Here is a 13,325-nt window from a genome sequence, read left to right as displayed (position 1 = left end):
CCAAAAAGTGGTTCCACAGAGGACGCCACGTGTACCCTTCAGATCGAGCGATAGAATACGAAAAAAACGCGCCCTACCCCCACCCTCCCCCGCCCCCTAATACGCGTCGTATTAGAGCAAATCCTGTTTCCACCAGTTGCCTCACCTCGTTAGATATGAGAGGAGGCAGAAAGATAGAAGAAATGGACGCGGCTATAACCTCCCTCCGTCTCTCCATCCAAGCAGGGCGTTTTCACCTATTATGATCACATTTCAGCACAGCTAAAAACTCACAATAAAAAAGCGATGGTGCTAAATAAATAAGTATGAAAAAATGAATTAAAATGATAAATAATTCGAGAAGCAAAATTGTTTTTCCGTTTTTAAATGATGGTCGCAATTAAACATATGCATTCAAAGATGCATTAGACATTTTACAAATAAGGCCTCTATATGTAACATTTCCTGTGTTAAATTCTGACAGAACTTGGGTTGCATTTAATGATGATATAAGCATGAATCGATGCCTGTGAATCAATCCTTAGGAGAGACGCGAAATCACTGAGATTAAAAATTATAAGAATGGGAAAAATGCTAGAGACGCACAGCAGACTAAATAAGTTGCCTGATAAATGGTAATTCGCCCGTCAATTTATATTCTTCCAAAATCTCGCTTAAGATCAGGGGCCTTTTTGCAAATTTTCTTATATATCTGATGATTTCAATGTACTTGATTGTGCAGCGAGATGTGTAGCAAAATGTATGGAGACTGGGTTTTATGTTCATACACTGCTACCGGTATTTCGGAAGGGTCAAGAAAACCACGCTTTTGATCCAGTTTATAGGTCTACTTTTCCTTCTTTTCCTGCCCAACCTGTTTGTTTGTTAGTAAGGAAGATTGAACATTTTGGGCGGAATTTTAAAAATCAAAATTCGACTGTTTGTCAAGAATTTACCGACTTAAGAACGAAGCGTTTACCTTTGGCAAATAGAACACTTGAAAATATTGTTGACAGCTTTGCAAAATTCATGTATTAATTACCTTTATTTATTTTATCGGTCTGTACCTTAAATGTGCAGATGTCTGACCAATTAACATTTAAATTCAGTGATCTTTACATACGATTCTGGGAGGGATGCCAAATGACGCATCTGCTGTTAGAAGAGTGGGTCAAAAACTGGGACGGGAGTTGGAGGCGTTAACCATTACCTGTCCTGGTCCGTCAATGCGCTTTGGGTGAATTTTAATCAAACATGAACCGCTTTGTTTTAGGAGGAGGTCCCAGAGCGACCTCTCTTGCAGCCTCACTTGCATAATATAAGGTGATAAGATGATACGGAGATGAGCAGGATGACATTAACCTAATCGTGCAATATGCTCAACCCTGGCATTTTAAGTTATTAAGTTTTAAGTTGTGCAAAATGAAATATGGAAATAACCGACTGTAGGGAGGAAATGGGTTGTTAATGAGATATAAAATATAACGTGTGAACCCAAACGAAAAAACAAACAAACAAAACGAAAAGTTAGTGCATGTACATTATTCTGAAAAGAAAAAGCAACGGCGAGACAAACAAGGAACCTATTTTATGAAATAAAAGGGCACATTAATTTTGTAGCGTCTTTGTTAAGCATAAAATGCCTGTACTCGACTGGCATATTCAGAATGTTGACATTATCGATATCACATTGAAATACATAATGATATATTATGGCGATATACTTTTTCATCTTCATACTGTTGAAAATTACACATATATGTAAAACTGCATGCAACTTAACTCAGCGTTCTGTAGGGCTGCAAAATGCAAATATTAATATGTTCAAAACAAAAAAGGAGCTTTTATTTTCTTAAATGAAAAATATGAACCAATCGCTCCAGAATGTACAGCCTTTGATGCCTTAACATGTACTCAGAGTATTAATTAGTCCTACAAAAAAGTCAACACATACGAAACAGCTGGTCAGCCTTTTTTATATTCCTGTATAATTCTACACAGCCAAATAATTAAATATTTTAGCATGACAATGATTCATCTTTTTTTATAATAACAATATTGTTGGCAACCCTACTAAGCAAGGCACCAATTTTGTCATCATCTAAACCTTTTCTCCATATTTTTGTTAAAAAGGTTTCCACACTACTTTCCTGCAACTCAGAAGCAGACTGGGCATCAGTTTCCAATGTAATAGTCAATATGATCACAACATTCTTATATGGGGCATTGACATTGTCACAGTATGCATGTAACATCAAGGCCGCAATAGGTGGAATGTTCTGCATCTGATCCAATATGGCTGCTCTGTGCCCGTTCTCAAAGTCTTGATGTAGAATCTGATCAATTTGCTCCTTTACAACATCTGGCTTTTCATTTCTATATGATCCAGTCTTAATTGCTGTGGGTTGGGAGAGATTTAATGACTCGTGTATTATGTTTCCTAACTTCTTTGCGAGGCACTCCATTGTTGGGCTGCCCTCTGGTGTGGAAGCCATAAGCAGGACCGCTGGTTGCTCGGGTGACGGATTGCGAAGGATGCTTTTTGTTGCAGCCTTTAAGATCTTCCATGTCTTTGCATTTTGCTGTGGTGCCTCTAGTTGTAAAAGATTAACTTTTTCTCCAAAATCTTTTGCAAGTTTTTCATAATCAATTTCTTCCAAATGAAATGAAGGTGTTTCTTTCAAGTCATTTGAAAACAATAGCATGTAGCACATAATGACCCCCAAGATAATGATACAAAATACCCAGACATTTGTATTTGCCACTAACTCATCATACCAAACTGAGGAAGGTAGCTGAGCACTTCTTGGTGATGATGGAGAATGTATAGAACTTCTTCCTGATACGTTTACATTGTGGCCGCGGATGTGTCTGGAGGTAACATGTTCAAATTCCATACTTTCTTCTTCAAAGCTGTGCCTACTGGTTTCCCTATATCTAGCTGACAGTGGGCTTTCACCTTCAAAAACAGCACCATCGCTGTCACTTCTTCTACTGCTGTTAAAACTGTTGCTGCCACTTCTACGTCTGTTAAAGAAAAAAGAAGAAAAAATCCATGGATCTGATTTAAAATACTCAGTAGTACTAAATATCAGAATTTAAAATAGAAAAAGGTTACAAAATATGGTGATCAACATTACATTTATTATTTGAAATTAGTATTCCAATTTTTTTTTTGTCTACAAGATTTTTGGTTACCTTTTAAGAAAATCTACTTCATCAGTATCTTCATCTCCTTCTTCTTCCTCTTCTTCTTCATCATCATCCACTGGCAAATCTGGATACAACTTGTTTCTCTTTTCTTCCTGTAATTGTAATCTTGTCTTTGAAACTGGTCTCTCTCGTGCCCCACCAGCAGACTTTGTTTGACGGCTGGTGTCATCTTCAGATGGCGATGTCTTCCTTCTTGGTGGCATTATTGAGCTTTTTACATGTAATTTTTGTCAGTGTAGTATTTACCTGTAATAGAGAAGTAGCTTATGAATATAAAATTCTGGACGTAAAAATTCTAGAGAAGGGTGATTATCGCTAACAGTCAGGCTCATGAGTCATAATGATAAAGACTACCAGTAAATCAAGATACCAAGCAGTAGTGGGTGTTGAACAACTTATTTCTATGGGAAATTTAACCTGTGACTAATCTCGATCTTCTTATTAAACCAAGTTCATTTTTGGGATGCATTTATTTGCCTGTTCATACATTCATTTATCTATATTTTCAAGATGGTTTCGGGTCTAGTCTTTCACTACACCTGTCGTATTTTAGTTGAACTGCACCTTACAATATTGCTGCTAATGGCGTGGACTTGGTTTATAGTATTAAAGATAACGTTAGTAATGTCCGAGTCAAATCACAGCGCTCATACAAAGACTGAGATCACAAACTGCCTGTCATTATAAATTAACCGAAAAGATGAAAGAAGTGAAACTCACTTCACCACTTAGCTGTTTTCCGCCCTTCACATTGAAGAGTACATTCATGGGGATTGGGTTGGCGGGAAATGCTTGATATCCATAAAGATTTTTAATGGAAAATTGATTGGTAAAGCAACTCGTCATGTTAAGCATAAAGGTATAGCTTGAGTGTTTTGACTTATGGGATGAGATAAATTACACTATTCTCATTTCTACATACTATAGATGCCACAAAAACTATAGGTCCCTGTGTCTTTATTGTTTCAGAAACGAGGCTCGTCAAGAAGCCATTTTGATACCACGAGGGTTTGGGCAAGTATATTTAGTGAATTATGTATGGATATAACTTGATTTACATTTAAAGTGGGTGGCACTATATATTAGAAACGTGCTTGTTTTTCTATTGGCATGGCTTTTACTCTTTTATCCATTGGTCTATTTTGTAATTTATGTTTTGTTGAAGGAATCAATAATGAAAGCACTCGGCACAAATCATTGTTACCGGCGACTGAAGCTTGGCGCCGCAACGGAATATCTGTTGGGCGATATCTGTTCTTAGCATATTTTACCCATCAGTGCAGGCATTTTGTTTCTTAGATATTGTTTAAGACTTATGAAAATTAGAGACATATTACAAATGTCTAATTCAGTTTTCCTCTTTAGTTTTCCAGCATTTCTTGGGATTTTTAATTTTTTTTCATACATTTTCCAATTTTTTCCTCATTTTTTTTCTTGCTCACCATGAAGAAGTGGAAAGGAAAAACAGTTCCTAAGGAAGGCAGATTTGGCTCCATCCTTTTGAGTTGTGCTGCCCCCTATTTTCCAGTATGGCTGAAGAATACGATAACAGCACCACCAATCTGATCATCAACTACCTTCCTCAAACCTTAACAGATGAGGAATTCCGCTCTATGTTCCTCAGCATCGGCCCGGTGAGGTCATCCAAGATCATACGTGATCGTTCCACAGGTTACAGTTATGGCTTTGGCTTTGTTGACTATGAGAAGCCAGAACACGCTGTCCAAGCCATTGAAACACTAGATAAACTAAAGCTGCAAAATAAGACCATCAAAGTGGCTTATGCTCGACCTGGAGGGGACCAGATCAAGAATGCTAACCTGTACATCCGCAACTTGCCCAAAGAAATGACTGAAGATGAACTTGAGAGTATTTTCGCTGACTTTGGAACAATAATCCAGCGCCGCATATTGAAGGATCCTTTCACAGGCACGTCCAAGGGGGTTGGCTTTGTGCTGTTTGACCAAAGAAACCAGGCTGAAGCAGCCATTAACATGTGGAATGGAAAAGTGGCTCCTGGGGGTGTAAATCCACTCAACATTAAATTTGCAGAAGAAAATGCCAAAAAAGTGCGCCCGCCTCCCATGCCATTTGGCGGAAGTGGCAGTGGAGGCAGTTTCATGAGAGGAGGAGGTGGCTATGGGGGCATGGGTCGGGGTGGAGGCTTTGGTGGAGGACCCATGCGTAGCCAAGGGTCCCGCATGCGTTACAACCCAATGGGAGGCAATTCCATGGGAGATGTCAGCGGTGGGGGCGTGGACGGTAACAGTGGTCACTGTTTATTTGTTTACAACATTGGTGCAGATTCTGATGAGAAAACCCTGTGGCAGCTCTTCTCTCCGTATGGTGTTGTGCAGAAGTGTAATGTGATACGAGATGCACAGAAAGGCACGAGCAAGGGCTTTGGCTTTGTCACCATGATGGATTATCAGGAGGCAGTGTGGGCCATGCAGAATCTAAATGGTTTTAAATTTGCTGGTGGGAGGCCACTTCAAGTATCATTCAAGACACAGAAGAACTGAACTGGCACTATTGAAGTGCAAGATAGGGTACATTTCCAATACATATGTAAACACTACAAAACGCTTGCTTGAGTATAAGAGTGACCTGTGCACATGTGATTTTCAGTATGCAGAATATCCTGACAGTGAGTTTTTATAGAACTAAGAAATCAGAATAGAATAAAGTAATAAGAATTTATTGTTAAAATGCAAATGCTTCTGTGGTGAGAAACTGGTATATATGCATTTTGAAATTGTTTTTGCGGTAGAAATTGTTGTTGAGATTAATAATTTCTGTCATTTTTGGTTGCCTGGCAATTAGTAATTCATTATCAAAAAGTAGTTGCATGTTATGCCTAATGGTGTAACCTGTATGGTTGTATCTAGGTACATGAAAAGGAGATTTGTATTTGTTATGGCTTTTTTTTTTCTCAGAGCATACGGTGTTTATATAATATATAAAGAGATTTGTTTTTAAGGGAATTGACTTCTCTGGTATTATTTTAGACATTTCATGTGTAAGTGACTAAGGTTCATCATGTTTTGGTGTGTCTAATTAATCATGGGTTGGAAAAGAAAAACGCTATGACACTGTATTGTACTACATTGTTACACGGTTGTTATTTTTTACTCAAAATTCCATTATCATTGTTTGTTGCCTTAGTGGTGGAGAGGTAAACTGACTCTGTGCCAGAGGGTCACCACACAGTATTGTAAACAGTATTAAATCTCTGTGGTGTCATTTTTTTTTTTTTTTTTTGGGGGGGGGGGGGGGGGGAGCAGGGGGAGTGTTACAAAGCTTTAGGGTGGTGTTGTGATTATGCACATTATTGTATTTTGAATCCTTGCTTAAGTAAGTGTACTTGAAAACTACATGTACTAATAATAGCATATAACAGAGCTGTTTGTTTGCAGTTGAGGGAAAATGCTTTTCTTCATAATTATTTTTTTTCAGGGGTGAATGTATAAGACATTAATAGATTGTTCTTCTATTTGAAGACCAAACTTTCAGCTACTTTGAAACTGAGTACTTAGTTGTACAGTTATAGCAATTCTTTCCCAGAGATAATGAAGATGACATTTCTTGGCCTCACAGAATCTTGTTTCATTGTGTAGTGTTTTTGGACTCGGTTGTGCCTCTTGGAAAACTTCTTCATGTTAATACATATCAGCAGACTTAAATATAGTTTAAATGTTCAAACTATTCAATCATTCATTATTCTAAGGTGTAGCAAGTTGGGCAATAACTTCAGAGGCTTGTAAGTTGTTTTACACATGTAAAAAAAATAATAAAGTGGCTAATTCTATGCTGTATATATTAGAAGGCAATAGTACAAAGTCTTCTTGTACTTAAGTTATTGTAGGATTGATATCTAAAGAATGTATGCAAAAGTTAGTTCTAGGAAGTGTTAAAGGTCATAGTGTTAAAGCACAAAAGGAAGAAACAAAAATGGGTCCATTATCAAGTTAAAATCCTGGTTTAAGAAATGAGTTAGGTGGTGTTTTCACTCCAAGCAAATAATGAAACAAAAAATGTGAAAGTTTATTATTGTCTCCTGTCTCATTTTTATTTCCTTCTGTACAGTAAATAAAGATTAGTCAAAAAAGTATATACCTTTTACTTATTTTCTGTTGTTTTATCGAAGCACATGGAAATGTACTTATTCAATAAAAAAAGTGAGTAAAAGTACAATACGAGAACTACCATGGGAAAAACGCCTTGTTGGTTCTCTTTAGGTGTAGCGACTTAACGTGGTCCACAGAATAACTGATTACTTTTCATTGCTATGCAAAAAGTAACACTTGATAAAGGTTTATTATTTGTAAAATTAGCAATAGATTGGAACCATCTGGAGGAGACTACTCGGCAGCGAGTAACTTATATTATATTATATTAATAGCGAGTATCTCCGAGGCCAACATGCGGCTACACACGTAATGCTGTTGGTGTTTTCACATCTAATGCAACACAAAATCGGTAGTGCTTTGTTTCCCTTTTTAAATTGTAGCCTCGTTTTCAGAGAGAGCCAGGACGGCGTGGACCAAGGGGGTAGGTGTAAACGGTAAAAGTTAGTTGTTCTGATACTTCTTTGGTCTTCGTAGACGTAAAAGTCATACAGCTCATATCCCAGTCCCGAAGGGGAACTTCCTTATATTGTATTGAATGGAAAAAAGAAACGTTTTCTTTTGTCTATAAGTGCAAGAGTGTTGGTCTGAAAAGAGAACGTGAGACACAAAGTCGGATCCACATGTCAGTTTAATCCTTCACTTGCTTAAAATTTTGACCCAAAGTAGATTGAATCTTAAGTTGAAACCAATACATTCCATGTAACATATTTAGCAGTAGATCGTCCGAAAGCTTTGTTCATTTGTGTGATTTCGCGTTTTCAGCTTGTAATGACGCCCGGTGTAACGAGACTGCGGGTTCGTATAACAGAGAATCCGCCCTGCATTTAGTTATAACGGTTTGGGTTAGTCTGACCTAAGTGGGTCAAAAATCCAGGGCGAAACTTACCTGTACAAATGAATGGGAAGCGGACTTTCTGTCATTGGGTACTCTCTGTCTTGCTACACTGTCATAAGTAAACTGGTGCAAAGCGTGAGACATGATAATGCACATTGGCATTTTGTATTAACAATATTTTCTTTTTAAATTTTACTGGCCCTTGATGTATTGACCTTACCACTTTTTGACAACAATCCTTAATTAGTTTTTTTTTTTTTTTGTGCTAAATTATAGTATATAAGCACCGTATTTGAAGTTTAGACTACAAATTTAATATTATTAAGCAGTTTTATTTTAATCTGAAAGCATAATTAATACATATTTATGTCGCAAAATTCAGTAACCATACCCTCATTAAAAAGGTGTAAAAGATTTTAATTTGACAGTGAGCCCTTGTGACACTTAACAGAGGGTGTGGCATCATGCAGGAAGTTTCTATACACTTTAATGATTGACTATATCGATATCTGTTTCTATCAAATAGCATTCCTCTTCTTTTTTGAATTTGCCATTATATTACAATCCTGTTCACCCATTTATTTTCAACAAAGTATATGATAATATTACATACATCGTCTTAACTTCCTGATTGTTTTGTTGTGTTATGTTTTTAAGATTTATAAGATTTTTTTAATGGTAACTTTTAATTTGGTCAGTGGGTGAATTATAAATTAAAAATAATTATCTGCACTTTCACAACAGACGTGAGATTTTCTTCATGGATTATAACTTTCATCTTTTTTTGCATGTTTTTTTTCTCTTTTATTTCAATATATGACAATTTTGCACATTTTTTATTCACCACCTAATTTTTGCACAAAAAATTATTGTATGACTTTGCCATTTTGGGTTGAAAAAAGCACAAAATTTAAACTCAAATTTCTTAAAGCAACAGCAATTGAAATCTGACGAAATTGCACCTAATTGATCTATGTGGTATGTAAAATATTTTGGGTAATGAGCATTTGCAACTTGCCTTAAGTTTAAAAACAAAATCCAGTCTTAAAAAATGTGCTTAAGATGTAGGGGCTATTAATCAGATATGCATGCATGCATGCTGCTTTGTCCCTTTTTTTAAATATGATACATCGATACCTTCAGAAGGGAAAAGAATATATATATATATATATATATATATATATATATATATATATATATATATATATATATATATATATATATATATATACTTTTTTTAATGAATAAAAAACTGCAATGCGATGCCCTAATTTTTATATTTTCTGATACTTTATTTAGGAAGGTTAGAATTTTTTCCCTTTTTTTTTCTAATTGAGTTTTTGCTTTTCAGTTTTCCAGCATTTTTACTGGAATTTTCAAGTATTTTCATTTTTTGTTTTTTTAATTTTTTCTTCTCTTTGCCCTGGAACCATGAAACTCCAACTCAGAGTGAGAAAGTCCAAACTTCAAAGTGTCTGCACGCTGGTAAAGCCAGAGAGACAACGCACTGGAACCGTACTGGAACCAAAGCAAGATGGCGAGTGGAGATGGGGACAACCAATCAAAGACCACCCTCATTGTCAACTACCTCCCTCAGAACATGACAGACGAGGAGTTTCGCCAAATGTTCCTTAAAATTGGCCCAGTGAGGGTCTCACGAATCATTCGAGACCGCACCACTGGGTACAGTTTTGGTTACGGATTTATAGATTATGTGAATCCAGTCCATGCTGAAACTGCAATACAGACACTAAACAGGTATCAGATAGAGACCAAGACACTGAAAGTTGCTTACGCACGCCCAGGTGGTGAAACCATCAAGAACGCTAAACTGTATATTCGTAATTTACCAACCAGCATGACAGAGGATGAGCTGGAGAACTTGTTCTGTGGCTTTGGTTCAATTGTGCAAAGGCGCATCCTCAAAGATCAGTTCACTGGGAACTCCATTGGGGTGGGATTTGTGTTGTTTGCGCAGAGAAATCAGGCTGAAGATGCTCTGAATGGGCTGAATGGAAAGACGGCCCCTGGGGGCCAGTATCCACTCAGTATTAAGTTTGCTGAGGAGCCGGCCAAGAAGGTGCATCCCCCACCCAACCCTTACAGTCCTGGTAGTATGGGAGCCTTTGGCATGGGAAGTGGGGGTATGGGGCGTGGTGCCATGGGAAAGTCTAGTCCTCCAACCATTGGTGGTGGCATGGGCGCCAGCGGTGACCACGGCCAGGGCCATACATTGTTTGTCTACAACATTGGCTCTGACTCCGATGAGAAGACCCTGTGGCAGCTGTTTTCTCCCTATGGCATCGTCCAGAAGTGCAATGTAATGCGTGACCAGCAGACTGGGGCCAGTCGGGGCTTCGGGTTTGTCACCATGATGAATTACCAGGAGGCCTGCTGGGCCATACAGAACCTGAATGGCTTCAGCTTCGCTGGTGGAAAGCGCCTGCAAGTTTCCTTCAAGAGGCCTAAGTGAGATCGTTATGGGGACGTCCTTTCACAGATCCCAGCTTGTGCTAACGGGTGGGGATACTTGTCACTTTATGAGAACTTTTTCCCTAGTTTTTTGTTTTTCATTATAATTGATTATTTGTCGTTATAAATGTATTTAATCGTAGGTGGAAAGAGACAGCATGGTCTCCTTGAAGAGAGATAAGTGAGAATGCTACATACCACCAGGAATATAGTTAAGAGCATTGCTTGGGTTACTGGTGAAGAGCATTTGTACCTACTTTTTTCTTTTTCATTATAATTATCAACTTATTGTTATAGATGGTTCATTAAAGTGAGTGAGCTAGGTATCTTGTGCACAAACAGTGTTGCTTGAAGTAAGGAAGTTTTTTTTTTACTTCTTGAGATTTTATCATATAAGCATACTGTATTTGTTTTCTGCAAAGCAGAGACTGCCAAAGTGCTGACGTTTCAGAACTGCGAGTTGCCAGAGCACTCGTGGCAATGAGAGGGGTAATTTTTTTGGTTTTTTCATTTTTCTCCTCTTTAGTTTCCCTCACAAATCATTTTAATGATCAGTGCTAATCATGTCTTGGTAGTATATCAGACTTCAGGTGGTAGCACTACGTTGACCTTATTGTTTGTTATTGACTAATATCAAGTATAAGATTGATATTATATACACCAATACCACTGAGGTAGTCTACTCTTTCCAAACTCTGTACCCATAACCATTCTTTATTTCGAATTATCTCGTTTTTTGTTTCTTGCAAAATACCTTAAGAGACTTTTCACCTAGTATTAATCACTTGTAACTACTGTAATACAGCCTTGTTTGGCAAAAAGAAATTGTCATTTTGTTCAAATGTAGTGAATAAATGTCAGGTTACGGGCCAGTATGAGAGAGGATGAACCAGAGAACTTATTTCTCCAACTCCATGAAGTGGAAACATTTCAAGCAAATTTGTCAGTGTTTTTATTTTGGCAGATTGTATGCCATATACTGTACACAATACAGGACACATTTGTAGAAAACAGAATGGGAATGTTGACACTGTCTAAAACACATTTAAAGTAATAGACATCTTAAATATTATTATATTTTCTTGGTATCCTTAATTACAGTGCCAGTCACCCAACATATAGATGAATGCCTGCATCTTTGTGAGATTAATGATGCACTTTTTTCCAACCTTTGCTTTTGGTACAAAAAGCTAATCATTTGCTGCAAGTGTGATCTTGAATAATTACTGATTTTGTTTTGGTTAATAATAGGTGAAAGAGAGCTAATAGACTTTTGTTAAATCTTTTTCATTGTTATTTACAAAGTTTAAATGTTGGTTGAACTCTGTGTATTGAAGACACTGTTAAGAATTATTACACGGATTCTGAAAGTTGCCAAAAAAATGTACCATGCATGTTATACAGTGATTGGTGTGATTTTAAAGGGGTAAAAGTTGAAAAATATCCAGTTTACATATATATTATATATGCAACAACACTTTGTAATAGGTGTGTTTTAACTGATGGTGTTTCTGGAGAGAACCTTGTATGAAAATGAAAAGGATGAACCTGAAACCACTCTGCTGCCGTGCTTTGGCATTTAACAAAAGACCAAAAGTATTGATAAGAATTAACAGAGGGATACAAAAATAACTCAAGTATTGATTTCTGTTGTAATTATGGGCAAGGGGTAAGGAGAATAACATTGATGTTCTTACATATGAGGCTGTAATTCAGTTGTGAAAGAGGTTTGCCCAACAGAGAATATATCTTCTTAGCATACTGGATGATTAGAACTTAAGGAAGCCTCACAATTTAACCAATAGGCAATATTATCTTTTAACTTGCTGGGGTAGTGTGTAAAGTTGCCCCAACATGAGTTAAGCACCCTAAGATCAGCACTCTCTGTTAAATGGATTGTGTGCTGTTGGTAACAAGAGTAGAACATCAGAAAATATAATTTGGTGTTTACCTAGGAAGTATGAGAGAGGTTTTGAGTTGGGAAGAGGAGGGAGGGGGTTTCCACTCACAAATCCAGAATCTGTACTTGTTTTAGAGACTTAAAATGACCAAGACTTGATGAGAAGAATGTTATAACATTAAGTTGTATGACTTCAGGATTTAGTGGTTAGGAAGGCAATAATATAATGTGGAACTTAAATACCACCATAGTATGTTTTATTTTAGAATAATCTTTAATGCATGAAATAACCCTTAGCTGAGACAAAATCGATATATTGACATAAATTATACAGGTTCAGTGTCAAGGGAAATGTTAATTTATTGATACCCTGTCTTATATACGATTCATTTGATCAACTTGTATAGAGTTATTTTCTAATAGCTGGGTAAAATGAATAATGTGTCCAGTAACAGTTGGCCGTTTTGTGCCCTCAGTTCTGTTGTTTTATGCTTTGAGCAAAGTCTGTTTACCACGCAGTTCTGCATCATTGTTTGTACTGTGCTTGTATGTGACTATTTCAATAAATAATTTGACATGAAATATGCTGGTTATTTTGTTATATGAAAAATTGGAGTTCAATGCTTCGATCATTTCTTAATCTAGAGATTAATCCTAGTTTAAGAGGTTTGGTGGGCTGTGGCAAGAAAAGGGACTCGATGTTGTTATTGCAAATTTAAAAAAAAGTTTTGGACCTCAATTTGTTTTATATGCTTGTCAACCACATTTTTTGACACATCAGTTGCAAAATTATGCT

General features: G+C 36.9%; 1 protein-coding gene and 2 pseudogenes across 11 annotated transcripts; 2 read left to right on the top strand and 1 right to left on the bottom strand.

Annotated features, from left to right (window-relative positions):
• Positions 1-1,501: 1,501 nt before the first annotated feature.
• Positions 1,502-4,088, bottom strand: LOC106175299 (torsin-1A-interacting protein 2). 3 transcript variants are annotated; one of them, XM_013557240.2, is made up of 3 exons: positions 3,913-4,088; positions 3,178-3,438; positions 1,502-3,006 (listed from the first exon to the last, which is right to left on the bottom strand). In XM_013557240.2, the coding sequence occupies exons 2-3, from the start codon at positions 3,393-3,395 to the stop codon at positions 1,998-2,000; spliced, it is 1,227 nt and encodes a 408-aa protein (XP_013412694.2). In that variant the 5' UTR covers positions 3,396-3,438; positions 3,913-4,088; the 3' UTR covers positions 1,502-1,997. The 3 variants fall into 3 exon arrangements, with proteins under 3 accessions (XP_013412694.2, XP_013412696.2, XP_013412697.2); XM_013557242.2 differs by lacking the exon at positions 3,913-4,088 and adding an exon at positions 3,757-3,906; XM_013557243.2 differs by lacking the exon at positions 3,913-4,088 and adding an exon at positions 3,732-3,897.
• A 73-nt stretch (positions 4,089-4,161) lies between these two features.
• Positions 4,162-7,303, top strand: LOC106175300 (ELAV-like protein 1 pseudogene; annotated as a pseudogene). 3 transcript variants are annotated; one of them, XR_015333370.1, is made up of 2 exons: positions 4,162-4,206; positions 4,642-7,303. The product of XR_015333370.1 is annotated as an ELAV-like protein 1 pseudogene, transcript variant X1 (transcript). The 3 variants fall into 3 exon arrangements; XR_015333371.1 differs by having other exon boundaries at positions 4,558-7,303; XR_015333372.1 differs by lacking the exon at positions 4,162-4,206 and adding an exon at positions 4,210-4,228.
• A 282-nt stretch (positions 7,304-7,585) lies between these two features.
• Positions 7,586-13,111, top strand: LOC106175298 (ELAV-like protein 4 pseudogene; annotated as a pseudogene). Of its 5 annotated transcripts, none has more exons than XR_015333374.1 (2): positions 7,586-7,743; positions 9,606-13,111. The product of XR_015333374.1 is annotated as an ELAV-like protein 4 pseudogene, transcript variant X2 (transcript). The 5 variants fall into 5 exon arrangements; XR_015333373.1 differs by having other exon boundaries at positions 7,680-7,743; positions 9,509-13,111; XR_015333376.1 differs by having other exon boundaries at positions 7,725-7,756.
• Positions 13,112-13,325: the final 214 nt, after the last annotated feature.

Source organism: Lingula anatina, chromosome 3, assembly GCF_051362555.1.
Source record: "Lingula anatina isolate TDL-2025a chromosome 3, LinAna3.0, whole genome shotgun sequence".
NCBI lineage: Eukaryota > Metazoa > Brachiopoda > Lingulata > Lingulida > Lingulidae > Lingula > Lingula anatina.
This window is presented reverse-complemented; position numbering and strand designations above follow the sequence as displayed.